Source organism: Alligator mississippiensis, chromosome 4, assembly GCF_030867095.1.
Source record: "Alligator mississippiensis isolate rAllMis1 chromosome 4, rAllMis1, whole genome shotgun sequence".
Taxonomy (NCBI): domain Eukaryota; kingdom Metazoa; phylum Chordata; order Crocodylia; family Alligatoridae; genus Alligator; species Alligator mississippiensis.
The window spans coordinates 144,040,904-144,068,903 of record NC_081827.1 but is presented as its reverse complement, the minus strand read 5'-3'; the positions used below and the strand labels follow the sequence as shown (position 1 = coordinate 144,068,903).

Below are 28,000 nucleotides of genomic sequence, written 5' to 3'. Positions count from 1 at the left end.
CAGACTAGTGAGTTTTGAAACTTTCAGGTATTTCTGATATGTCATTCAAGTTCCAAACCCATATAACTGAGCAGGGGTAACAACATCCTGGTAGATTAAAAGTTTGGGACCTGATGTCATAGTCCTTAAGGACACAATTTTGGAAATATCCAAAGGCAGCACTGGCAAACTTTATTCTTGAATATTGTTGTCTATATTTACTTTTTGTGAAAGCTGGCTACCCAGGTTGGGGAAATGCTCAACATCTTTCAGTGATTGCTCTCTAATTGAAATATGTGGAAGAGCAGATGGTTGGTTTTGGGGTGGGCTGGTAAAGTACTGAGGCTAGTATCAAATAATTATCTATTATGTTTAAATGTAATTAAATTAATTCAGCCTAATATGGTCATTTTCTTATTTGGAAAGTGTGGATCTGATAGAAACATCATAAAATGAGATGGAGAACAGCGACTACAGATTATAGCCACAATACAACAAAATACAGCCCTATCTACAAGCACCTGTCTAGTCTTAATCAAGTCCTTTTTGCAGTTTTCCTGCAATCGCTGTTGAGTAAGTACCAAAGGCAATTCCACTAGCATGCTGTTTGCTTCCCATGCAAGGTACTTAATAGACACCTTCCCCTTATCCAGACCTCAGTGCGGTCAAGGAAATCTGTTCTACTGATATCAAGGGCATTGGATCAGATATTCAGGGCTTTCTCATTTATCCACTAACCCACTCCTTGTTTTGTGTATAATTCTTCTGTTAAATAAGAAAACAAAATCTACCTCAAAACATTTATATCCAAGCTATTTGAATTTCTTTCAAGAGTAAGATTTCATGAGGCATTCTCAAATGCCTTCCTATGTTGATGTGCCCAAGACCTAGTTACTACATATCATTTGGTTGTTCACAGTCAGGAAGTGATGTATCAAATACATCACAGCAACAAATTTGCTGATCCCCCTTTTGAGAGTAACAGTCAATCTCTGGTGCTTTTCCACAACTGATATTTTTGACCGTAGATTATAAAGGGAGGTACACTGATGTGAGCACAGTGGGTGCCATGCCATCTTCTAGATGATCAAATAATGAATCTCAAGGTCACCAAATTCATAAACACATCAGTATCTGGATTGAATACTGGTAGTTAGTAGTGACACACAGGGTTGGTCCAAGGGTAATTGGTACCTTAGGTGAACTGTGTACCTCGGCACCCCCACCACTTCCAATAAAGAGGAAAACAAGAAGTCTAGAATGAACTTTTACATGTACTTATTTGATATTCAAAATGAACAATAAAACAATAAAAACAATTTTTTTATTGTTTCACATTTTTCATTAACCCTAACACAATTATAACAGCCAGCCAGGGTAGTTATTTAGAATGATGTTCCTGTTATTTTGTTCTGCATATAATTTTGGCGCCCCTCAAATGTTGGCACCCTAGGCAACTGCCTAATTCACCTAATGGTTGGACCAGCCCTGGTGGCACAGTAAACAATCACTACATCAAACAGTACAGTTCTGATTTAAATACCACTTTATTATGATTAGGGTGAGGTGCAACAGTCCCCAACTTCCAAATTGCTCCTAAAGAGTGCTGTAAACATCATTTCATACACTGATTATTACCTTGTACGATGCCACATGTACACTTGAGATGATATCAATTAACGATTTATTGATCCTTGAGAGGGTTAGGGATCTTTCTAATTTCTAGCTCTTTTTTCCTACGAGTTTTTGTAATTAATTTAGTCTAGAGGAAAAAATAGTCTTCCTTGAAATATAGGTGTAGGAAAATACCCTTCTTCCCAGGAATATCTTATGTAATTCACCATAATTATTAATACAAACATCTGCCTAGACTATGACCTCTGCAATTGTGTTCCTTCTCTCCTGTAGATGTTGGTCCCCCACATCTTAGAAAAAAATTATTGGGGTTGTCATTTTCAGTGAATTCTACACTGATTGAGGTAAGGATGATGAGACTTCGGGATTAACTGGGCAGCTTGTCCCACACATCTTTGAAATAGAATTAACCACTGCAATGGACTTGGATTGGTTTGTCTTCCTCTCCTTTTGCCTAAAAGTAAGTGGGAAAGTCCTGGGAAAGAAAAATAATTTAATTTTACCTTAAAATTGGACATGAAGACTGACCTTGCTTTTTAATTAAGAAGTTCAGCTTGAGAAATCAAAACCTTATGCAAAGTTATTAAGTTCACAGGCCTTTCTTTTTGTCTTGCTTTTGCCAGACTGCAGTATGGAGATTCAAGTATTGATGTAGTGGTTCATCACAAAGTTTTAAAGAGTAACCGGAAACCCATTTAGAAGCCATATAAAATAGAAGTTAGTTTATCAACAGCTTGTTGGGAGAAATTTCCAGTCCACAGGTTATAGGGACAATGCTTCAGAAATCTTCCAGGAGTGTTTTCTTCAAAACAAACTATTTATCTTGATCTGCAAAATTAAGGCAATTAGCTTTCTGATTGAGAATGTCTACATACTGTGACACATTTGGTTGAAAGGTCAAAAGTTTTTACTAAACTGGCTCCACAATCAATGGTTTTACACCAGCCACACAAATGTAATATATGCACTCCTAAAGTCTGTTAAGAGTAGTTACAAATACATTATTGTAACAAAATTCAGACAATGGTGTAAAGTCTGTAAATTAATTTAATGTAATGAGCTCTGAGTACCCAGCCCAGGCATGGCCTGTTTCTTTAGCATTTATAGTTTCAGTCCTGAAAGAGTATTTAACTCTGTTGGAACCTCAGAAGTAGAAATGTAGCAATACTCACACCTGATGAGGTTAGCAAAACAAGATATCCTCATACTGATGATAACATACAGAATGAGAGTGTTTTCCCCAGGTAGGTTTTACCCAAATTTAGACACATTAAGCATAACTTTAAATTAAATGTCAGTGACTGAAAATGTTTGGTACTTGGTTTTTCTTCAGATTCAAATCTGATTTACTATTTGAGATAGAATTGAGCAAACTTGAACACTTTTTGAGGATAAAAAGAGAAATTTAGCTCAGTCCTAAGCTTCCATGGAGTACAACTCTCCAATTTAACAATACATGGCATCTGGTAGTACTTATTTAACAAAAATAGTCAATAAACATAATCTTAGTATTCTCAACTTTTTGAAAGGTGATTTCACTGGATCTTTATTTTTGTTGCAGTTTCTTTTCCAGATCTCTGTAAAATTAAACTTGAGCTTATAACATATAAAGTTACTTTGAGCAGTGACTAATTCTTGCACTTTGACAATTTTACTTTTCAGTTATTTGCAAACAATATACAAAATATCCATGTTGTCTTTGGGTTTTTAATGCTTCTTATAGAAGAGTCTTTAATTCAGTACATATTACACTCCAGATCTCCTTAGATTCTGGAAGTTGTGGAGGGAGTATAATCCCAACTTCTCTCTCTGCTACATAATATTTAACATATATTTCAAGAGCAGAAATGCTCAGCCATTCACAGGGCATACCCCTAGGACTGTATTCCATTGTGGGGATCTTTGGGGCTTTTGATAGGGAGCATCCCCTTAATCCTGCCTCTGGAATATTATTTTATTGTTAGGTCCCTTTAATTATTTTCATAGTAAAATTCCTAACTTATAAAAGACTAAAAATTACAGACCAAAGTATATATATTCAACAAAAATATTAATTTAACCTTTTAAAATAAAAGGAAATCCTGTTGCCTAGTATAGGATTTAGTTTCAGACCCAAACTGGTATTCAAAATTGTTTTTCTTCTGCTTCTCCATAGAGAGACAGAAAGAAATGGGGAAGGGGAAGCCCTAAAGAAAACAAACGGATGTTGATATCTATGAATAAATATACCCCTTAATTTCCAAACGTTTAATGGTGCACCAATCTTGATTCAATTTTCCTGTTGTTGTTAAACACAAGAGACTAAAAAGTAATAAAGATCCCATCTTCTTAATTTCCCACTGAGCCCACTTGATTTCTCTATAAAGGGAAAAAGACCTCAGTTTTGCTGAGAACAGGACCAGCAGTCTACTGCCTGGATCACCATATCCATTGACCCCTAGAGTAGATTTGAAGGTCTGAGGGTTTCTTTTGACAGGCCCTATTCGCTTGCAAAATTAGTCCTTCGATGGAGTGAATTTATAAGCAAGTTTTATTAGAATTTCCAATTATGAATATGCTAGCAAATAAAAAATAGCAAAATACATAGCTAGATATATCTTTATGAACCAAGCAGAAGTAAGCAGTCTTACAACTTGGAATCTCTGCATCTTAAAATCTTATGAATTATTAACAACTAACCAGCTTGTTAGGGCGATCTTATCCACATTTAGAGACTGAGCCCCTTTTTATCACCCTTCTCAAACAAAGACGTAAAACATTACTTGATAGAAACTTTGACAAGTATGGTAACAAAAAGATGTCATTCTGTTAGCCAAGATGGTATACACTGAACTAATCCCTTTATTAAGATTAGATGTTCTCAGACTGGCTAGTCTTCCAAGAAGCTTTTCTCACCTGTGACTTAGTTCCTTTTACATTTCTTCCCTTAGCCTCACTGGGTGCGTCCCCATGAGCAGGAATGTGCATTTCCCCAAGGACAAACAGCACTGTCACATGTTTGTGCCGCTAGTTGTCCCCAGGCATGCCTCTGCACGCATGTTCTGGAGAATGGCAAATTGACCCAGGTCAGGTAAGGGAGGCTGGGGCCAGCACCTGAGGTCCCGGAGGGGAGAGGAGTCAGGTGTCCAAGAAGAGTGGTCGTTCCTTAAGGATACAATCCTCCAAGTCCAAAGGGAGGTAATCCCAACACAGATCAAAGGGGGCAAGAGGGCGCAAAAGCCCCCTTGGCTCACCAAAAGTATATCGGAACATCTCCTAGCTAAAAGGGAGGCATACACCCAATGGAAGGGAGGGGCCATCACCAAGGAGGACTATACCTCAGTTGCTCGGGGCATGGGGGCCAGTCAGGAAGGCCAAGGCGGAGATGGAACTGGGACTAGCTACCCAGATCAAAGACAACAAGAAGTCCTTTTTTAAATACATAGTGGGTAAAAAGAAGGTACTGGGTAGCATGGGGCCTCTGCAATACACGCTAGGAAATCTTGTCATCACACCAGACGACAAGGCTAACCTATTTAACAATTTCTTTGCCTCCATTTTCCTGAGCAGGGACTGGGTCACCCCCCACCGGGACCCCCCTAGAACCCAGGGGAGGTGCACCCAGGCCTAGAGTCAGTGAGGATCTAGTCAGGGAACTTCTGGAGGGACTGGACGTATTTAAATCAGCTGGTCCTGACAACCTCCACCCCAGAGTGCTGAGGGAATTAGCAGAGGTCATTGCGGGACCCCTGGCATGGCTTTACAAGCACTTGTGGTGCTCTGGTGTGGTGCAAGAGGACTGGAAAAGGGCCAACGTGGTTCCTGTTTTCAAAAAAGGGAGGAAGGAGGACCCAGGAAACTATAGGCCAGTTAGTCTTACCTTGGTCCTGGGTAAGCTTTTTGAGAGAATTATCCTGGCACATGTCCATGAGGGGCCAGCAGGGGAGGTTATGCTTAGGGGCAACCAACATGGGTTCATTAGAGGCAGGTCCTGTCAGACCAACCTGGTGCCTTCTTTGACCAGGTCACAAAATCCTTAGACACAGGGGTAGCAGTGCAAGTAGTCTTTCTGGACTTCAGGAAGGCCTTCGACACTGTCTCTCACCCCATTCTCATTAAAAAACTAGGGGACTGTGGCATTGACACCTACACAGTCAATTGGGTCACTGACTGGCTGGAGGGCCGCACCCAGGGAGTGATGGTGGATGGGTCATTTTTGACCTGGAGGGATGTGGGCAGTGGGGTCCCCCAGGGCTTGGTCCTTGGACCCACACTGTTCAACATCTTCATCAGAGACTTGGACGGGGGTGTAAAAAGCACCCTGTTCAAATTTGCAGACGACACTAAGATGTGCGGGGAAGTGGGCATGCTAGAAGGGAGGAATAGGCTGCAATTGGACGTAGACAGGTTACAGGGGTGGGCGGATGAGAACAGGATGGGTTTCAACACTGACAAGTGCAAGGTACTGCACCTGGGTAGGAAGAACCAGCAGCATACCTACAGGCTGGGGAACTCCCTTCTTGTCAGTGCAGAGGCAGAAAAGGATCTTGGAGTCATTATTGATGCCAAAATGAACATGGGCCGACAGTGTGGGGATGTGGTCAGGAAGGCCAACCGCACCTTGTCATGCATTCATAGATGCATCTCAAGCAGGTCCAAGGAGGTGATCCTCCCCCTCTATATGACATTGGTCAGGCCGAAGTTGGAGTACTGCATCCAGTTCTGGGCGCTGCACTTCAGGAGGGATGTGGACAACATGGAGAGGGTCCAGAGGAGGGCCACTCGCATGATCGGGGGCAGCAGGGCAGGCCCTACAAGAAGAGGCTGAGGGACCTGAACCTGTTCAGCCTCCACAAGAGAAGGCTGAGGGGGGATCTAGTGGCCTGTTACAAACTAGTCAGAGGGGACCAGCAGGCATTGGGGGAGTCCCTGTTCCCCCGAGCACTATCAGGAGTGACAAGAAATAACGGTCACAAGCTGGCAGAGTGTAGGTTTAAACTAGATATCAGGAGGCGCTACTTCACTGTCAGGGAGGCTAGGATCTAGAACCAACTTCCACGAGAAGTGGTGCTAACTCCTAACCCGGGAGTCTTTAAGAGGAGGCTAGATGAACACCTTGCTGGGGTCGTTTGACCCCAGTACTCTTTCCTGCCATGGCAGGGGATCGGACTTCATGATCTGCTCAGGTCCCTTCCAACCCTATCAACTATGAAACTATGAAACCTGGTCCTGCAGGCCTCCCAGGGATGCAGCAGTGGTGATCTGGGTGCACAGGTGCATGGAGCCTGGCCAGCAACCAGAGTGTGACTGTGGCTGGCCAGGTTCCGGTTTCAGGTGGCACGTGCTGCAGCCACATGCGCCACCCTGCTATTTTTGGCACGGGCTTTTTTTGACACCAGGATCAAACCCACTACACTATGCTAATTTGTAGCATGGCAAATGCATGCATATGTGGTATGTGCTGTTTGCAGTGCCACAGATGGGTTTGTGGCGCTACAAACTACACATGCTCACTCGTGGGGATGCACCCACATATACTAACTTGGACTAACTTATAGTTAATGCAGCTACAAGCCTACTAAAGTAACTATAATGCATGTTAAAAGGATTCTATCTAGCTCAACACAAGGTTTTATACCCCAGGTTTCAAAGCAGAGTTTAGGGCCTTTGGTTTTTCTCTCACTTCTGGACTTTGCTGGTTGCCGCATGGTGCCAGGAAGGATTTTTCCCCTGCCTATTGTTACAGGTGTCAGAAGTATTTTTTTGCCTTCCTCAGAAGTGTTAGGGTTGGCTGCAGCCAAAGTTGGGGATTTTGACTGTGTGTGCCAATGCTCCTGCTGGGGCTGAAACTTGGAGTCTCCTGGCTAGAGAGAGACTCAGTTCATGGTCAGACCAATCACCACATCTGGGATCAGGAAGGAATGTTTTGCCTTCCTCTGCAGCAGGGGGGCCATCCCTTTTCCTCTTGAGAGTATTTTAACAACACTTTTCTGAGTCTGTGATACTATAAGGGATCTGAGAGAAGAAGAACCTAAGGACATGGAGGCTATAGTACAGGGTTTGGCTGTATTATTAAAAGGGATCTATCATTAAATGCTATCGAATGCTTCACTGTGAGTAAGGGGTGTTCAAAGAGGAGCCTCACTGGGGAGCAAACTGTTTCCAGCCACAAGCTTAACCTGAAAGAGTTCTCATTCCACATGCTACCTAATCCTGGAGAAATATCATGCCTATTTATTTTGTAGTCTGCCTGCAAGTGTCTTAGGCAGTCTTAGAGACACACTGGAGAAGTTAAATTAACTTTGACTAGGCAGTATTAGGAGTTTCTTTGCCAAGTTATAGGAACAGGGGACTATCTAGCATGTGTGTGGACACTAGCAAGTGATGTTTCATCAGACAAGCTGACTGTAAAATTAAAAGCAGAAGGCAAGGTAGATTTTCACCTTAAATCAGCGGTTTCCAATCTGTGGTACGGGTACCACCAGTGGTACACAGACAACCTGTCAGTGGTACGCGTTAACAGATTTATTATAATTACTTTAGATGACAAAAATTTGCTAGTGGTACTTAAGGTCATTTTAAATTAGTGGTGTGCAATCTGTCAGAGTTTGGGAACCACTGGACTAAATCGTTTGGAGCCAACCCACTGGCAAACTTGCCACAAATTAGCCCCATACCCTCTTCAAGCACCAATCCAATCCCCTTCCCCTACCCAACCTGCTTCTCTGCTTTCTGCTTCCTACCCTATCTGTCACTGTGATGCCTGTTCCTTCCCTGATCTGCAGTCTGCCACACACAGAAGCTTCCTGTGCCACTTGTGGTATGTATGCTGCAGGTTGGCCACCCTGCACTAGGCCATAGATGCATAAGCTTTCAGAAGCAGCAGTTTACATTATCAAATGCTACACAGGAACTGCAGCATGCAGAGCTCTTGTCCCTGCAGTCCCTTCATATAATCTGATTAGGTAAACTACTATTTATGAAAGCTTGTACATCCATAATTTAGTCTATAAGGTGCAAATGTACCCTGCCTTCTGGCTGCCTTCAGACTAACATAGCTAACTACTTCTTGTGAAAAGAAAGTCAATTAATCACATTTAATTAGAAAGTTTCACAATGAACCCATCGGTTTTTGGAGTTTATTGGAGAAGGAGAGCCTGGTTTCAATCTGTCTGAAGTTAATATATTTTCCAAGTGTATTTTCTTTTTCTGTTTTTCTGTGAAAGACTGCTCTCAACCATGACATGAACTTGTTCCAGACAGGACACCGACTAGTTTCATTGATCTTTCTGGGATCTCTCTTTACACCAATGTCTTGTTTTACTGCTGTAGAGACCAAGTCGGGATGCCTGTTTTTGCAACCAAGGTCCCGGCTGGCATTTACCGAGCAAAATTTTTATCCAATTTTTCCCATTTTATGGCATTATATATATTTTTTTTTTTACTAAAAAGACCCCACCCTGCCAACAAATGAAATTGAATTGGTTGTTTTAAAACTGGGTTTGATTAACATGCATCCCTAAGTACATCAGATCAGAATGTCAACTGGCATAAATTGTGATCGCTCCACTGAAACTGACGAAACACTCTGTATGCCAGGACTTGGCCCCTCCTCTGCATGCTTGGCCTCTCTCTGTTTTGTTAAGAAAAAATAAATTAATGCCACAGCTTCAACACCATAGAGTTCCATAACAGAACAGACAACATTCTTAACCACTTGTTTCCATCCATGCATTATTTGACTTCTGTTTATAAGTTCACTGAGGATGAAGTCCACTTGTGTAGACACCATGACAAGTTTTATTTTGGGTCTTCAAAACAGGGCTAATACGGGATTGAAGAGTTCCCTGCCCTGTGCCAGAATACCATACAGACTTTATTGGAAAACCCTCTTATATCAGTGCCAAACAACAGAAAGTAACTGTAAAATGCGAGGCAAAAATTTAACCTCACACATTTCAGTATCACAGAGTAATTGGGAGCGCAATCAAGACAGAATACAAATGAAAATTAGCAAGACAAAGCAGAAAGAAATTATCAGCATCTGGGTTATCAGCCAAATGACAGTTGTATAAAAGCATTATGACTACTGGGTTTTATGGTAATGGGTGTGGAAACTACTAGAGATTAAAGCTTAAAAACTAAAACTGGTCAAGCCTCTAATGGAGGTCTTGTATTACCTAGATTAAAACAATAAACTAGAAGAACTCAATTGCCATTGACAGTATTTGCATTGAGGAAGAATATCCTGAGATATGATCCACAAGGTAAGCACAGTGAATGTTCTGCCCAGGAAGAATCTATGGGTGCAGAGACAGGTTTTGCAGGAACTGCATGCAATCACTTCTAGGCAGAGGGCCAGTGTAAGGCCTGTGCACTATGTAAGCCCTCACAACAGGTCTTACATAGGACTTGAATGGTATATTGACCTTTGCTGAGTCCTCTGCAAGCAGGTGAATTTCACCCAAACAGCTGAAGCATTCTGTGCAAAACTAAGGGTAATTGCCCAATGATACAAAGACTAGTAGTTTCAGATATTGATGTGGATCAGATACTTGGGTCGATGAGGGGGGTAATATCAGATTTGTTTAACTTATGTTTTAGAAACTTGACCCTAGCTTTTAAAAGGCATTTAGGCATCTTGCTCACAAGACCAATAGGAGTTAGGCACTAGATTTAAGGATCTCACAACCTAGGTCATTTTTTCACAGGGATATACTTCTTCATGGGGTTCTCCTCCCAGACTGGTAGAGTTGCCAGCTCTGAGGAGACTTCATTCTTTATAGGCCATCCCCAAGCCATGAAGAAAGGAGCCAGATTCTTGTTCACCTGCAGAGAAAACTTCCGAGCCCACATATTCATCTTGGAGGGGTTGTCCTTGGGGATGGTGAGGATCTTCTGGTATTCAGAGAAAAGCGCGATGAAGGGTTCCCAGCCAAAGCCCTCCTGCAGCTGAGGACCAAAGAGAGGGAAATGTTAACAGCACAGTTGTCTTCCACAGCTAGAACATGAGAGACTGCTTCATCCCACCTCATGCAACTTTTCAGAACACAAATCAAAATTAAATCAACCTCCATATTCAGAATATGAAGACACTTCAATAAAGTACATTTAACCCTTGCAAGGACTTGTGGTCCTCACATCACAGACATGAACTATTTTCAAACATTACTCATCACAAGAGGTACACATTTTAATTAAAACAGTTCACATACTGCTAGTTGAGGCAGATCATAATCCTGTAAGGTTGACAAACTTTATGTTTTGCTTGCTGCAAACAAAAAAATCTCCCACTGGCATTACAGAATAATCCAGAGACTGAAGCTCCAATAGGACGAGCAATAAAGCCATCACTGCAGCCCCAGCAGCCTACCTTCACCCTTTCAAGAGAAAAGGGTGATTGGGCACGGGACAGGGAATTCAAGTTAAATGGTCAAGATTAGATTGAATTAGAGGGCTGGATGATAGTAGAATGGGACTGGTTAGGATATGTCTGTGTATTGCTACAGCAAATCATCATCTCTCTTGTTTTACAGGACCATTTTGATTGTAAAAATTGTTCTACAGCCTCCACATTGTCCTGAAATTCAGAGAAGATGCCAAGAGAAATTCTTATACTTGCCGAAGAGTAAGTTGTGAAGGATCACCAAACTATGACAATCCTCTATTCAAATGAAAGCCTCCTAGGACCAGCAAGGTAACCACACAAGAAAAAAGTCTATCTGGACTGGCTGGTAACTAAGTAAGGGATCACTGGGTGAGAGACTTAGATCACCTGGTGAATATGACATGGGCAAGGTGGACTATTACTTTATGACTTTTGAGAGAGAGAGAGATCCAAAGCAGTAAACCAAGCTGTATAGGAGAAAGAGGAGAAGTTAGAGGACTCTGACCTAAACCCAAAGGATGTTGGAGTGGTAAAGAACCCATCAGGTGCTTTACAGACCTATGACATGTCCAACTCCTGAGCACATGTTTGTGTAGGCCAAAGACAACAACCTGGGGGTATTTTATCTGCCAAAGGGATTAATAAATCCAGTGAGAACAGACCTAGTTTCATCTCTCCCAGAGTTACCTGCAAGTATGTCTCCAGTGCAGTCCACATGCTCCAGTCCTTCAGCTGAGCTCCTTCCTCGAGATACCCTTTTATCCTCTCCTTTCGACACGCTGGCCGGAGGGCTTCATGGGCCTTGTTCCTGGGGATACCCAGCACCTTCTCATGTACATAGACAGACCAGAGGTTGCAGGTGGCCTCCGTAGTGTGAGGGGGGAATTCCCAGCCTGCCCGCTGTTGATTATGTCCTAGTTCATGGATGGGACCCCACAGGCCAGTTGTTCGCATATGTTCCACATTCACCATCTCCTTCACTGAATCCAGATGGCCCATAATGGGGTAGCCAGCATGCATCCAGCCTAGAAGGAAGACATAATGCCAACATCCAGTGTGAGTGATCACCCCAGCACCACAGATGCACTTACTTAGCATGCTTAGCACTATCCATGTTACTGTATATCACTTACATTCCTATTCCATCAAAGGAATAGAGCCCTCATTACCACAGCATCCAAGTATCTTTAATATATTTCCCCACGTGATACCACAAAGCAAGGCAAGTGCTACTATGTCCATTTTACAAACTGGAACCAAAGAGCAGGAAAATTAAGGACAGGATCCCTTTTGAGTGCCTGAATGAATTTTCCAGCTATGTAAATGGCCTTTTTGGCACTTGCACAGAGTCTGCAAGTACCTTCCCAGTGCAGACAAGTTAAGTGCACACATCTATACAGAGCATGCTCAGTAGACTAGATTAGTGGTGTCCAATCTTTTTGCCCCTGGCAGGGCTGGATTAACCCTTTAGTAGGCTTAAAAATACCACTTATGTGACTGAGTATGGGCCAATTAGGAGTATACAGGGAGCGCGTCACACGAGACGCGTACTGCACATTAGTATAACACTGCACAGTAGTGTATCACAACAAAAAACATTCTAATAGCCTACTGAATAGTTGGAAAAAAGTTCTTAGCAATCTTTTGGGTGCAATTACCTGTCATCAGGTCCAGGGAGTCTCTTTTGGTCTGAGACTCCAAGGAATGAGAGAAGCTAAAAGTGTGGTAGGATGTCAGTGAAAATGTAAATAGGTAGAGATAAGCAAGACAAAAGGTAAAGCAGGGGAGGGGATGAGGAAGACGGCAGGGCGAAAAAGGAAAAAAAGGTCAGAGAGAAACAACAGTGATAAAATACAAGGTGGAAAAGAGGCTGTCTGTGGAAAAGGGAATAGATGGAAATCAGGAAAGCAGGAATGAGAGAAGCTAAAAATGTGACAGGATGTCAGTGAAAATATAAAAGGGTAGAAATTAAAAAACCAAAACATAAAGCAGGGAAGGGAGGGCAAAGAAAAACAGGGGACAAAAAAGGCCAGAGGGAAAATACTACAGTGGTAATAATAAAGTAAAAAAGAGGCTATAAATAAAAAGGAAATGGAATTTAATGGCAGTTACTGGACAGCTGCCAGCAACTTTACACAAAAATTCTGCCCCTCCAGCCTTAAAAAGGGAGACAAAATGCAAGTCCATCAGAAGCATAGAGGAATTTTAAGTCCAAAGAATTGCAGGGGTTTAGGTTGTAGCCGTGTTGGTCTAAGGATATAGGCAGACAAGGTTCCTTGGGTGAATTTGATATCTTTTATTAGACCAACCCAAATGGTTGGAGAATAGTTATTAAGCAAGCTTTCGGGTTCAAAAACCCTTCGTCAGGCTAAGGACGCTGCAGCAGTTGCTGCGTGCTCTTCCTTAGCCTGACGAAGGGTTTTTGAACCCGAAAGCTTGCTTAATAACTATTCTCCAACCATTTGGGTTGGTCTAATAAAAGATATCAAATTCACCCAAGGAACCTTGTCTGCCTAAGTCCAAAGAATGCAGTTCTAGGCAGCTGGCATTTATCCAAGATAACCAAAGTTTCACAACAAACAACTTTGATTTAACCACAGGACAGGACCTCAGTATTTGTGCACAGACCTTGTGCAGATCATCTGCACGATACAGATTCTCACCCACAAGGGTTGTTCTGCTCTGGGAACAGACTCCATAAAAATAACAGATCCATGTCTATCATCCAGTAGACAACAGATCAACTAAGATGGCAAGTTAAAATACTACAAACTTATGCTAGGTTTTCAATGCCAAGCTGAGTTTGTTCTCTCTTTCTACCACTACCAGCAACAAAAGTTTTGCAGGCAAAGTTCTGCCCACAGTTGCACCCCTTTGTCTTCAATGCACCCCTTTGTCTTCAATAAACATGCAGAGGTGTAAATATAAGGGGCTGTAATTGAAAGTTAGTAAGCAAGCCTGTTACTGAGAAAAAGAAGGAACTGAATCTAGGTCATACTTGCCAAGATATACTAATTCTGCAGAACAACCATGAGGAAGTGGGGAAAAAGGAGTAAAATAAGTATTTGAGCCACTAAAGTTAGGAAGCACTGGGCATTGCACAGTAGACTAATATACTGCACGGTAAAGCATCAGCATCTACACATGCACACCATTTACTGTGCAGTAAATTAGCCTACTGTGCAGTTAGCTACTACCTGTAAATACGTTATGTATAGATGCTGTTATGTATAGATGCTGAGCACAGCAACCCTTTATAGTATTAATTACACCTGTAGACATGCCCCCTGACTGAACACAGCTAAAGGAGCAGATCTACTAAGTAAGAAAGTGCCAACTTTCCAGAGTAGAGCTGCATGTTAAAGCATCTCAGTAGTTTATAAAGCCCTTCTTTAGAGTGTATCTATGCTTTAAGCACACAGAGGAACCAAATGGGCGTGCAGTTCTATTAGACTTGCATGTTTCTTTCACCCTTCTCATTCATCTAAAACTTTAGTCAATAAAATAGCCTTGGAAGGAACTGGAGTTGTTGTCTGAAACCCTTTCTGTCAGAACCCCTGATATGACCATACACTCACCAGCTGAAATCTGGACATCTGTTACAATCCTTTCTGGCCTTGGGAATTTTGCTGGTGCTGCTGCCAGCGTGGCTATTGCCCACATGATCTGATCCCACAGGGTCAGCAGTGGCTCTGGGTTCTCTACATGGCGGATGTTGTCAGCAGGCACAGTCAAGATCAGATTCTCAGTCGCTAGTTCTGCCCAGGGAGCAGGGTAGTGCCGGATGTTGGTCTGCCATTGGCGTTTACAGGTCTCTCCTGCATCACACAGAAAACAAATTAAACTACCCCAGTCTCTCAGCTAGGTCTGGTTACACAACACTTAGGAAGCAGTAGTCGGTAACAGTGTCAAAAGAGGGCACCCCTCAGCCAACACTTCTATGCCAGCAAAATCCCTGGTGTGGATGTAGCAATACTGCCAAAAAAGGCCTTCACTCAGCTTAGCTTGGGGGCTACCACCTGTCCCTTCCCATTGAATGCTAATACACCTCTCAGAAACTAGGAGGTGTCAAACTGCACCACATTATTTTAATTTAAAGTGACACAGAGAAAGAAGTTCCGTAGAACAAGAGAAGACCAATGGGAAAACCAGGAAACTTATCAGAGTGGCTAATTATTTTATTTTTTACTACAATGACTTGAAATAGCCACATAAAGGCATCAAAAGGAAAGCAAAATAAAGAAAAGGAAGCTGGGCAAAATGATTATAACTGGATGGACTTTTTTCAGCAGAGTGTTTTTTTGTCTTCAGAGAATGTCAGTCTATCAATATCTAAGTGTTTGGGAAAATGTCAATATTTCAGATACTTTCAGATGCCAACCTGGGTTCCAGTGCCAACTCTTCCTCCACCTACTATCCACCTGCAGTAGTCCACCATTTCACAGATGGGGAACTGAAGCAAGAGAGGCTCAAATCTCACCTGGAGTTACCCAGAGGGATACAACAGCCTAAGAGCTTAGAAACCTGGGCTCCATTTTCTATAGTAACACCCAAACCACTGGATCAGCTTTCTCTCACATACCCATCACAATAGCTTCTCAGGAGAGAGGCACCAAAGAAAAAATACTTACCAAGTCTGAAGAAAGGAGCTTTGATTGCTCCTTCTATAGCCATAGGCACCTTCCCCAGCTGGCTTCCGCCTGGTACGACAATGTAAATGAGGCCACCCCAGAGGCAGGAAACTGACTGGTTCTGACAGTTGACCTGGCACTTACGTATCACCACTGGGGCCCGCATCAGCTCCTTTGCATTAGTGAGGTCATCAGAATGACACCCAATCTGCACCTGGGAAATGGAAAAGGAGGAAAAGCAAGGTAAAGAACTTGAAGCAAACCCCTCTTTCTTTGTCTTGGGGCCTGTCGTGTACAAAGCATGAAGAAGGGAGTCACTAGTTCCAATCAAACTCAGCCACAGAGTGACCAACAGCAAATGCTGCCTGCTGCTTGCAGGGGAAACAAGCTCGTAAGATTTAGTAAGGTTCTAGATGGGCAACTCTTCTTTTCACAAAACACCATTCTACCACATCTCTTGTATGACCTGCCTCCCTCAATGGCAGCTTCGGCAGAGTGGCCAAGAACTGAGAGCACCATTGTGAGTGACATGTCCCTGCTCATAAAGGTGGGAGCACACCCAACAAAGTGTGGCATGTGAGCAAGAGGCTTAGCCTGCTGATGCCTCTCACATACCAGTTTAAGGGAAAACAGCAGGATTCAGCCCCACCATGAAAGCCAGGTCATGTAAAACAGAAAGCCGCATCTTCTTAATGCACGAGGTGCTGCCACAAACTCAGTGCCCAGTGGCTTTCCCCTCCACCTTGCATGCTTGCACTGATGCATTAAAACCCAGTGTGTCTACTAGTCACAGCACTGACTACAGAGCTGGATAGTGATAGACGAGCTAGCTTAGATACTGGCAGCGGTCTATCCATGGCAGCATGGAGCCTGGCACAGACTAACATACCCAGCTGAGAATCTGGGTAGAAAGCCTGGGAAGAGCTCTGTGTTATTGTGGCAACAGTGTTAGCAGTATCACTGCTAGGTCATTTAAAGCAAGACCAAATATGTCAGGGTAAGCTGAAGTCATTGAAGTGACTGTCTCTCTGGGTGTGTGTACGTTCCAGTGTTCCAGGGAAGCACAGAACTGAATTGGTCTCTTGGGAATGTACAGCCACTTAGGCTGGGTCCACCTTCATTACATCTTTCTGAGCACATCTGCACAAGAATATTAATGAGATGCAATAAACTCCAGCACAGTTCACGATAGAGTTTATTGCTCCAGGGTGCAGCATTTACACATGAGCCCTGGGACCGCAGCATGTTGAGCTAAGACAGTGCAGCCTCGGCTGGCAGGAGGCCCGGGGGAGTCAGCCTGCCAGTCCTGGGGCTTGCTCTTGCCTGGCTCAATGTGCTGTAGAGTGGCTGGCTGGGGCACCCTGATGCCCCAGCCTACACTGGACTGGTCACTATCTACACGTGCATTGTGGTAGAATAAATAGCTCTGTTGTAGAATAGTATTTGTGTTGGGCAGCACTATGCCATGGCAGAATTAATTAGTTTACCCTAGCCTAATAGCACAACTTGTGTAGACAGTGACGCTTTACTGCAGAGCTAATTAGGCAACTGCAGTAAGCACCTCCTGTAGATGCATCCTTTGTGTAACAAAGAGAGAAGCTCAGCCTTCAGACAGCAGCAAATCCTATTACCCAATTAACAGGGAGAAATGGAGCTACAAGTATACAGCCTGGGAAATATAAATAAATATCACTGTAGCAGCACTGCAGTAGCCATGATGGTCTAGGGAATGCATGAGAATCAGGATGTGTTTAGCAATATTTTTTACAGGACCAAATTTGTAGTCAGGAAGGATGTTAGGCAAGCTTTTAGGCACAAAAATCCCCTTCCTCAAACATCTGGGGTGCAGACAGAAGTGCAGCTCCCAGCCGTAACTCAGAACTATTTTTGCAAAGTGTTTTCTGACTTACAACCTTACCCCAGACCAAACAGAAGTTCACTGTTGGTTCCAGGGGAGAAGGGAATCCAGGGGAGAAGGGAGCCCTGCAGCCAGGTTCCCATATCAATGGCCAGGCTCTCTGCCAGTGATCCCTGTTTTCAGAATGGGAGGGGGAAAAGGCTCATCCTTGGGGCTCCCCAGCTGTTGCTGAAGAGTGGGGTGGGTGAACTGGAGCCTCCACACACACACCTTGGTGGGGGCTGCAATATACCCGCCCCACCCTCCAGACTGAACTCCCTCTGCTCCCTTTCCCTCCTCCCATTCTGAAGAGAGAGACAGGCTGGGAACTCCAGACACAAGTTACAAAAGATGCTACATTTTGCAACATCTTTATCAGATACCTCATGCAATGAGGGGTCAGATTTTCACCCAATTGGTCATTTTAAAGCTGTTTGCAACCATGCACTTGTGTTTGGTCACAGCCATAAACTGCTTTCTGTGGCCAGATCAGGCAAAAATTGTCACTTCTATCTGCTCCCTTGTGTGGTATGTAAAAACTGGTCTTATCTCTCCCAACTAAATTAAAATCAATGTAATAAATTAGTCACAAGGTGGCAGCAGAGGGCAAGGAATGGGAAAGGATAGGGCAGCCTTAAGGAATGGTTCTGAGCAGCTACAACTCATGTCACTGATACCAAAAGCTCATTAATGTATCAGTGCATTAAGTCCACAGAAGTCACCTGCAGACCAGCACTGATTGCCGTACAAGGAAGGGTTATCACAGCCGTGCTCCCATCAGGTAGGTAAAGACCAGTACTTCTCCATGCTGTCCCACCTACAAACAAATCAGAAGACAGGCCTACACATGAGAACTGATTTAGCCTCCGTAACTCCTCCCCATCCTTGTGTTCTGCCCAACCTAACATATTCCTGAGTTTTCAGAGCAAAGAAAGAGCTGGTCGTTTTCCCCTTTCTCAGTCCTCTCAGTCCATGTTTTACCAAACCTGCCCAAACATGATAGTTCCACATCCTGTGGATGAGTAGCAACCAGTGGTCTAATGTCACAGAAACTCATTTGTACTGCAAATGACATCAAACAGTTAAAACTCCTCCAAATGCTGTTTGATGTCATTTGCAATGCAAACAAGTTTCCGTGACATCAGACCGCTGGTTGCTGCTCATCCACAGTATATTGGAACCCACCCAAATTACGATTCTGAGCAATGCCACTAGCTGAGTGCATGACAAATTTAGCACAAAGATCTTCTTCCACCCTTTTCTGGGTCCAGTTAGAAGTCTGAGGACCTTTAGCATTCCACAGTAGTGTCACTTGAATCTAGATACCACCCCAGAGAAATGCAATCATCTGGCTAGAGATTGTAAACCTGTGATAAGCAGCAAAGCATGGATATGACACTCTATACTGCCCAAGCAAAAGAATTCCTTACTAGCTCTGCATTAAGGTTGCTCCAGCAGACTGCAAGTCTGAGCATTAACGGCTCATATTGGAGAACCTAACTCTACTGAAGGTAACTGATCTATTTGCATGTGTTACACCATGTCTATATGGTCAAACACAGCACGCTGGGCAGTGGTGCCCTCGAACATACTGTGCAGCCCTATATAGGCTGTCCCCTAAACCAGAAACATCACAGGTATTATCACATAATGCTGCACATGGGCTAATTGGCCCAGGAGAGAACTAACTGGCACAATCATTCAGTGTTAATCAGTTTGCCCAACGCATCAAGCAAACAGGGCTATACTTCTTTTGGTTCAGGAGTCAACTTCCACAGAACAGCACAACATATTTGAAGGTGTCGCTGCCTGGCAAAGTTTGCATTGGAGACATGCTCTGAATGCTCACCAAGTTAAATAAAGATTCCAAAATCTGCCTGAAAAATCTAGGAAATCATGAGTTAAGCAACATCTGATTCTTTTCTGGTCAAAAATCACATACCTTACAAGCCAAGTACTGTACTCTCCAAAACTCCTGGACAAAAATTTGATGCTCAAAATTTTTTGTGCAAATCTAAAGGCACCAACACAGTTCAAAACTTCACTTCTACTTTGCAGGATTCTTCATGTTGAAAATGTTTTTAAAACAAGGTTTCAATTTTTCCATTCAAAACTACTTTTTGCCTAGAAACTTCATTCCATTTAATTATTTTTTTTAATTTAAAATGCTCAAATCATAAGTAGAACATGTGGCATTTGGGGCTGAACACAACGTTTTGTTTGACCCAAAAAGAACAGAAACAAACAATTATGGGAAACTAACTGTAAGCACACAGACAAACAACAACAAAGCAGTTCTGGCCATGGCAGTACACTCCAGACATTCATTAACTCTGCAGCTCAACAGTCACTTCTAACATGGGACCACTCATAATGATACATGCAATTCCATACAGCTGCACAAGATGCAAGCGCCCCATCCAGATCAAAGCCCCTGAAAAGAGCCATCATGTTAAATCATGGTATGCACTCAGATAAAAGAGTGAATCTGGCACTGGAGTGCAGTCTCAGCAGGGGGATGCTTAAACATAAATGCACATACATATACACACATGAGCATACCTACACAGCATATCATAGTTTCCCATTGCATTTTTATGTGATTCTATATGGGGAAGGGGACAGAAGAGCTCACCTGCATTTGCACCATCTATTTCCACAGTGATACGAGAGGTGGAAGGTGGCAGGCAGACCCCATCACCAGGTTTCTGTACCAGGGCAGCACAGTCTGTCATGTTTTGGGACAGCTCTGTTGCCAGGCTTAGCAGGACAGCCTCCTTGGAGTTGCTCTTCACTGGGCACTGCTTGCTGACCCGTGGGATCCCAGTTCTACGCAGCACCTTGATCAGGATGAGGTGGAGTGAGTTGTAGGTAGGGCAGTCTTCAGCTGGGATGCGCAGGAAGGCAGAGCAGTCCTGCCTCAGCCTCTGCAGCCAGCTGGTCAAGGGAGGCTGGAAAGGCTCTTCCTTGTCCACGTGCCTCTGGAAGAGAGAGAGCGCACGGCGGAAGTGGTAGTGCTCCATGGGGAGCTGAGCTGGGTACTTATCTGCCTTGATGTTCATGCCCAGGATGCTGATGCCAAAGTGGTTGAGGATTTTGTTGCCAGGATATTCAGCGACAGCAGCTCGGTCTTGATGCTGGGAGGCCCAATACCAAGCCTGGCCCCCAATCAGCAGGCCTCCTCCTTCTGCCACAAACGTGTGGATCTTGTCAGCCTCTTGGTCGCTGTATGCAGAGCAGCAGTAGACACTCATGTCATTCCTCAGCTCTGACACCTGGAACTTCAGCCCCTCCTGAGAGAGAATGGGGCACAGCCCCCTCAAGCTGGCAACAACTCCAATCAGCCCTTTCCACCCAGCATCCAACCAGTTCACAGCATTGAGCAGGAACCTGGCCAGCTTCGGGGCGCACAGCTGTCCCTCATGGGATGCCACTACCACACGGCCCTGACCATAGCGTGCTGCGGCAAAGAAGCAGTGTAGTGAGCCATCCAGGCCAAGTGGGAAGGCCAGCACACCATGCACCAGCAAATGGGAGGGTATCCCGCCTGTCATGATATCCAGCTCTGTCACACCATGCATGAGAAGCTCCACATCATGAAAGAGATTGGCTCCATGCCTGCAAAAATCAAGAGACACCTCTCCAAGGTCCAATCAACCCATCTTCCCATCCATGCCAGCTTCTGCTGCCAACTGTCATTATTCTGTAGTGACTACCACAACAGCTGGAGTTTTTCTTAAAGCCTCAGCTCCTGGAGTCAAAAGATTGTGTGAGATTCTCAGCTTTTATTTTAAATAAAAATGAGTTTCTAGCCCTCATGCTTGTGAAGAAAAGCTTAAATTTGTCACCTGAGTGTACCATGAAGGTTCAAAACACAGAAGACAGACCCTAAATTTACTGTCTTTACAAAATCTCATCTTTGTTGTGCCCAGCTCATGACTTTTGCAGGTCTGACTCATGATTTCTGGACACAGACAAGGCCAAACTTAAGACAGAACTAACCTAACTAACCCATCCCAAAAATTAATCATCTAGCCAAGGTAAAATATTTTCCTGTGCTCTTTCTTTTACTATCAGTCACTGACACACACTAAGTTAAGTCTTTCATCTCTGTAAAGAAATTACCTCTGCTTCTTAGCAGTCCCATTTCTTTTTACTCAAGACTCCTCTTCTTACCCTCTGCTATCTCCATGTGTGTCTCACATGTCAGTGTAGTCAAAAGTCATTGGTTCAGTGTTTTGTTTCAATTCACTCTTTCCCCTCCCAGGCCCCCCCCCCCCCCCCCCCGTGCTTGGCTGTTTAATTTTCCCTCCGTCAGTTGTGAAGAATTTGTTTTTATTGGTAATTTTCCTCCTAAGCAAAAATGCGACTACTTGAGAATAAATGAAGCAATCCCGTGTGTCCGCAGGGCAAGAATTAAAAAACTTAACGTTCCTCCTAATATCTTTTTCCCAGTTTCTTCTTCAAATGAGACCTATCACTGGGGCAAATCAGTGATCTTAAAGCTTAGTTTTATCCTCTGTGAATTAAATTCTCTATTATGCGGGGGATCAGCTCAAATAAAATGTACCATGGAAGCCCGATTGAGCTACACAAATAGGGTGGAAGTCACCCTAAACAGTAATTCAAGGTGCAATTATCTCTGTAGAACTTCTCCCCAATGAAACTCTTGCATTGCTTTGCTGCCAATATGCTTCAGGCAGCAAAACAATTAGTCATTAGCAACTTCAAATTAATTTAGTATGAAGCTGTATCCTTAGCACCTCTAAATCCAATGGTAACATTTCTCTCTCTAAGTGCAGGAAAACAAATCCAGAATCCAGATAGCAACACTCCTAATTGTTCTTCCAAAAGAGAGGGAGAAAAAAAAGAGTTTCCTAAAAGTGCTAACAGGAAGAGGGAGAGGGTGGGAGTGAGAGAAAGAAAAAAAAATGTGTGGAAAATGTTATTACAACTGCCATGCAATATAATGGCCAGATAATGGAAGCAAAACAGTATTGTAGTCATTAAAGACCTTGGTATGCTTTGTATACATCAAAAGCGAGCCATGTCAAGCTCAGAGGAGGAGGAAGAGAATGAATATATGCTAGCCAGATTGTGGGGCCAGCTGGGCATTTGCCTTATCTCCAGCCAAAGTTTTACATCTATTTTTCTTGTTTTCTGTTTTTCCTGACCCCAAATGACCATGCTGGCAGCTGGGACTAATTGGTATGTGGAAGTAGCTTGCACTCATTCTGTGCCAGGAACCAAGAGGGCAGGTGGCATACAGATCTTCCTCAGTCCTGGAGACTAATTTCTGAAAGTTCCCAGAAAGCAGGTTAAACTGGTTTTCTGGCTGCCAGTCCTAATCTAGCGCAGGGTGTTACCCTGGGCATTCCACCAAATATCCACTTCTAAAAATCCCCAGAGTTTCCTCAAATACAGGAGGAGGGGGGGAATGAGGTACCTCTCCCTTCCCAAAGTTGTTGCATGGTTCAGAGTTAATTTTGCTCCTCTACAAAAGATGCCTGCATTTCATTCATGATCACAAAGAACCTGGTCCACCTTCTGTGGAGACCATGGGAGACCAACCTTTCACTTTACTAGAGGAAGACTACAACACAAGTCTATTTGAGGATATCTCAAAATATGGAGTGTCTTATATTTGGGTAACATAGTCAGAATTAAAAACTATTTCAATCTTAATTTCTGTTTTCTAAATCAAAACAATTAGTTTCATTAAAAAGCCACAAAACAAAACTAGCTATGATTTACATATAATTCCTACTGAACTCCAGGACTTTCTCCCCAGCCTTGATTAAGCACCAGGGAAAAGAGCTAGCCAGGTGAAGGCATTATATTATCCCTGTTCAGCATCTACAGCACCTGGAGAACAGGGTCAGAAAGTAAAATCCTGATGAGCCACAGGGATCAAGCTCAAGAGGGATCCTGAGGCTGGATACAATCAGCTTGGGAGCCACTAGCTCAAGTACTCCTAGCAACATAGTCTCAGCAGAGAACATGGCTGGGGCTGCAAAACCCACCTGAGAAAGTGAACAAATACTTATATATTTAGCCCATGCAGAGCTTCACACTGCCGTGAGTAGCCTCATAGAACACCTGTTTAATGCAGGTTCAGGTATGTCAACACAAATTGTAGCCATTGCAGCTCAGCTATCATTGATGCCCCCTACCCTGCTCTTTCCAGCAGGCAGTAGTCTTATTTGGTCCTAACAGCATCTGTTCAATGGCCTGCAGACGTGAAACCCCACAATGTCCGTGAATCCCAAGGTCCCTCTAATACTACTTCTTAGCGTGCAACAATCTTTTCAGGTGCCAGAATCTATGCCAGTGACAAATTAACTAGGACAGTCCTAGTACTGGTTTTTGTCTTAAAGATTATGACTAAAGAGACACCCTTTTCTTTTGGTATAAGAATGTACATCCACTGCTGAGTTTCAGAAAATGGGGTATTTCCCCTGATACCCTCTGTAAATGTTCTGGGCAGTGGCGATGCACAGGAGGTGCATGTGCAACCCTGAAATCATCGGTCCACACCTCCCCCATCAGTGAGATCAGCCACAGGGGGGACACCCCCCCTCCCCCCCCGTCAGCAAGATTGGCCATAGAGGATAGCCCCCCGGCCACTGACTGGTCACTGGGGGGGCAGGTAAGGCTACACCAGTTGCCCATGGTTCTGGGAGAGACTGTGCCCATAATGAGAAAGATGAGTTCAGATACTCACCTGACAGTGAGAGGGATTTCTGGTATTTTCTTCGAGACTTTGAAGACACCTGTCTCCACAGCATTTCCTGTGAAGTACACACCAGCCACGCTGGTCACCCGGTTCCCAGGGAATTCAAACAGGACCCTGTCCACACCGTGTTGAGAAGCCCAATGCCAGGCCTGGCCTCCGATGAGTAGACCCCCACCTCCCTTCACAAACTGGACCAAAGCCTTTGCCTGGGTGTCATCATAGGCATCTATACAGTACACCCCGATGGAGGCAATGAGTCCCACTCCAAGCTGTACTTTGATGCCAGCCCCCAGCAGCAGCTCAGAGAGGGAATCGAAATTCCTATGAACACCGACTAGCGCTCCTGGGGAGGGCCTGAGCCAGTCCACAGCATTTTGAAGGAACTGGGAGAACCTGGGGTTCTTCAAAATCTCTTCGTGGGAAACAACCACTATCCGGCCCTTTCCAAACTGCGAAACAGCAATCAGAACCTGCTTCTGGGGGCTCACCAGCACCGGGAAGGCAGCCTCTCCTGTAAGCAGCAGCTCACAGGGAACAAAATCTCCAGTGAAATCCCACTGCCCAATACCACCCACCAGGCGCTCATAAATGGCTGAGGGTTTCATCTTCAGTCTCCTTTTATCTGAGAGAGAGAGAGAGAGAGAGAGAGAGAGAGAGAAGCAATATTACAGCTCCAAATGCTTTATTCGAGCTCTGTAGTCAACTCTGAAGAACTATTGTGATACTGCAGCATTGCCTCTTTATGGTCTCAGTGACTCCAGAGCAAACATGCTGTATTTGCAGAACAACGTTTTTCTACCTCCCAACCCTGAAGATTCACTCCATTCTCTCTTTGTCTTTTCCCTTTGTGCTCCTGTGCTGCTTCTGTCAGCATCCCACTGGGAGCTGACAAGGACTCTGTGGACCTATCACCTTTCTTAGTTGGTGGGGTGAGGGAACTTTTTGTTTGCTTGGGTATTTTTTTTAGTGTTGTATTTAGCATTTAAACAGAAAGCAGTGACAAAACAACACAATTACTTTTCACCAGACCAAAATATTTAGACAAGAAAACCATAACTGATTCCATTACACATAGTGAAAAAAGACAGAGTAAAAAAAACTATATGTACATATGTGGATATGTATATGCATTTGTGTGTGTGTGTACACACACACACACACACATATATGTAAGTATGTGTGTATGTATCCAGATACAGAAATGTATATAAAACCCCAGCAACAATAAACATTTCCCATTCTGATCTTCACTGGGGAGAAATGCCAATGCGTGTGGACAAACACATTCAGCTTAAGGAATGGGAGGGGAGAGGTAGGAAGAACTTTTGTGTAGCCACTCTGATCCATGGTAGTGGACTCTAACTCTTGGTAATTTAGCAGTTTTCTTTTAGAATCAGACTGCCCTCATATGCCTTTCATACAATGGTTACTGCAGATCAATTAGCACGTGCTCTCTCTTTTCCTTTCCTATGTGCCATTCCTTGCTCCAAAGAAAAACAGCTCCACCACCTTTTAACACTGGGTATAACTTCCCTGTCTGTACTCAGAGACTCCATATCATTCACTAACAACTTCACTATTGCAATTGGCTTTATATGGACGATGACCAGGTACTACAGCTATGGGCAACACCATTAAAACTTCAGACAGATACGACTTCAGTCCCAGGAGTGTGATTGGCACCTCTGGAAATATCTGGACCGTTGATAAGGTGCTCTAGAGAAAGGAACTGTAACCTAACAAGATTTAGGAGACTCTAGATTTAGAAGGCAAAATTCAGGAGGTTCTGTTCCCAGCTCTGGTCTGCTGAACAGTCTTGGGAAAGTTGTTTCCCTTCTTTGCGTCTCAGTTTCCCCACCTATAAGAGGATGAGAATGGTCTTGACTTCCTTCATGAAGCGCTTCCAGACAGACGGTGCCACAGGGCCTTACTACTTCAAGGCTTTGCTAAATTTACTAGGCCTTACTTTATACAAGGCCTCACTACACCTTAAACTTTAATTAGGCTTTTAGCAACAACATATAGCTTAATATCTAAACAAATACAGAAAAACACTTAGTCTAATCTTCACAGAGCCTTCAGCAAGCACCTTTATCGCACAGACATAATGTCAGCTGTCACAGAAGGGTCAGGGTAACAGCAAGTACACTGCAATGAACCACAAGTTCACCCAAGTTAGCTCTGCCTCTGGAATAAGAGAGTCCCAATACATGAAAAATATGTTTGCCTGGCCATGGGATAGGACACACACACTAACTGTACCAATGATCTTTTCCTTCTCCTCATTTCAGTCAAAAGATGTAGAAAATGGAAATAGATCTAGTTCACTATTAAATCCTGCCTACTTCAGGCTGTCTGCCACCTCCTCAGCCAGTGACAGACCGTGCCTTGCCATGTTTCCTGCAGTCCGATTATGGATGCCACCACGCCCTTGGGGTGACTAATAAGTCTTTGTGAGGAAAGAGAAGAGCCCCAGAGAAGTAACTTGGTCCCACCTGAATTGCAAGAACTGTGCAGGGCTCGTTCTTCACCCGGTGTTTCAGGAGGAGAGGAAAGGGGGAGTCAGCCACAACGCCAGGATAACAGGAGACATGGGGCAGGCAAAAAGGGAACACCAGAAACTGGCAGTGGCTGACTCAGGCAGCGAGACGGCAGGGATAGCCGAAGGCACTGAGAAGGCAATGGGGATCGGGTTTAAGAGAAGCAGCTCTGTGGAGGGAGCTGCAGCATTCTCTGCAGCCTGGGGAGAGAAAGTGGAACTGCCAGGAGGCACTTAGATCTACCATAAAGACCCTAATAGCAGGGCTGAAATAAAAAGGGTAACATAAAGTTGGGACTATAAGGGCAGGAGAAGTGCCAGTTTGTTTTCGTTCTCCTATTCGTTAGAGTGAGAGGGAAGTCATCCCAGATAGATAGTGCATTTGCAACTATCGGGACAATAGGCCAGTAAAAGAACTGGCTAGAACTAATGGCAGGTCTGTGCCAGGCTCCAAGCTGGGTGAAGTACAACCGGGCCTATCCGGGCTATTGATTGGCCAGACCTAGAGAACCATCGAGCATTTGTACTGCTCAGAGGCAGATTGCCGAGACGACTGAATTAACAGCCGGTGGAACAGGCGAGGGTATAGGGGTTGGTGGAGTCCTCACTACACTAAGACAGATTTCAAGAGTGAAAGCGTCAAAACCCACACACCCCGGCATTCTGTTTTCTCCCGTAACAACAAGTCACGGCAGGCGTGGTCGCAGACGTGTGGGAGAGTCCAGCAAGACGTGGCGGTGGACTTTGGCCAGCTAGCCGAGGTGCTAAAACTGCCTTGGTACACAAGACAGAGTATGAACGGAAAAAAAAAGAGAAAAACTGCTCAGACAAAGCGACAAGCACCAGAGACCGATGAAAACATAGGACAACAGAGACAAGCCTCTACACCAGATAGGGGCGGGGTTAGAGCGAAAGCCCGCCATTGGACAATCTTGATGTTCAGTAGTTTTCCTCCCTCCTGAATGTTTACACTCCTCATATACCGATACATGGTCAAGAAAGAACCACAAACCTTTCTAACCTACCTGGCTCCCAGGAAAGGAAAACATTCACTCACATATGGAAGTCTCTTGCTTCCTGCAATCCAAAAAACAGAAAGATTTACACTCTTAATCCATCACAGTCAGAGAGCTCTTGACTAGCAAATAAAGAGGACCAAAGGGAAAGCAGTGAACAAACAGGGAGGAGTCAAAAAAGGATCTCATAATCGCTTCCT

The 28,000-nt window shown here is 43.9% G+C and overlaps 1 protein-coding gene across 5 annotated transcripts in view; it reads right to left on the bottom strand.

Moving 5' to 3' along the window:
• Positions 1-4,126: 4,126 nt before the first annotated feature.
• Positions 4,127-28,000, bottom strand: part of TCAF2 (TRPM8 channel associated factor 2) — a 36,042-nt gene continuing 12,168 nt past the window's right edge. Inside the window, exons 2-9 of one of the 5 annotated variants that reach the window (XM_019482154.2) lie at positions 27,810-27,861; positions 24,234-24,867; positions 20,145-21,127; positions 18,232-18,326; positions 15,613-15,826; positions 14,560-14,799; positions 11,669-12,006; positions 4,127-10,545 (exon numbers count right to left, since the gene is read on the bottom strand). In XM_019482154.2, coding sequence (XP_019337699.1) covers positions 10,291-10,545; positions 11,669-12,006; positions 14,560-14,799; positions 15,613-15,826; positions 18,232-18,326; positions 20,145-21,127; positions 24,234-24,850 — 2,742 coding nt within the window. In that variant the 5' untranslated portion in view covers positions 24,851-24,867; positions 27,810-27,861 and the 3' untranslated portion in view covers positions 4,127-10,290. Of the gene's footprint in view, positions 10,546-11,668; positions 12,007-14,559; positions 14,800-15,612; positions 15,827-18,231; positions 18,327-20,144; positions 21,128-24,233; positions 24,868-26,740; positions 27,020-27,809; positions 27,973-28,000 lie in introns of those variants that run through there. The other 4 variants (XM_014606388.3, XM_019482155.2, XM_019482156.2 and 1 more) reach the window with 4 other exon arrangements.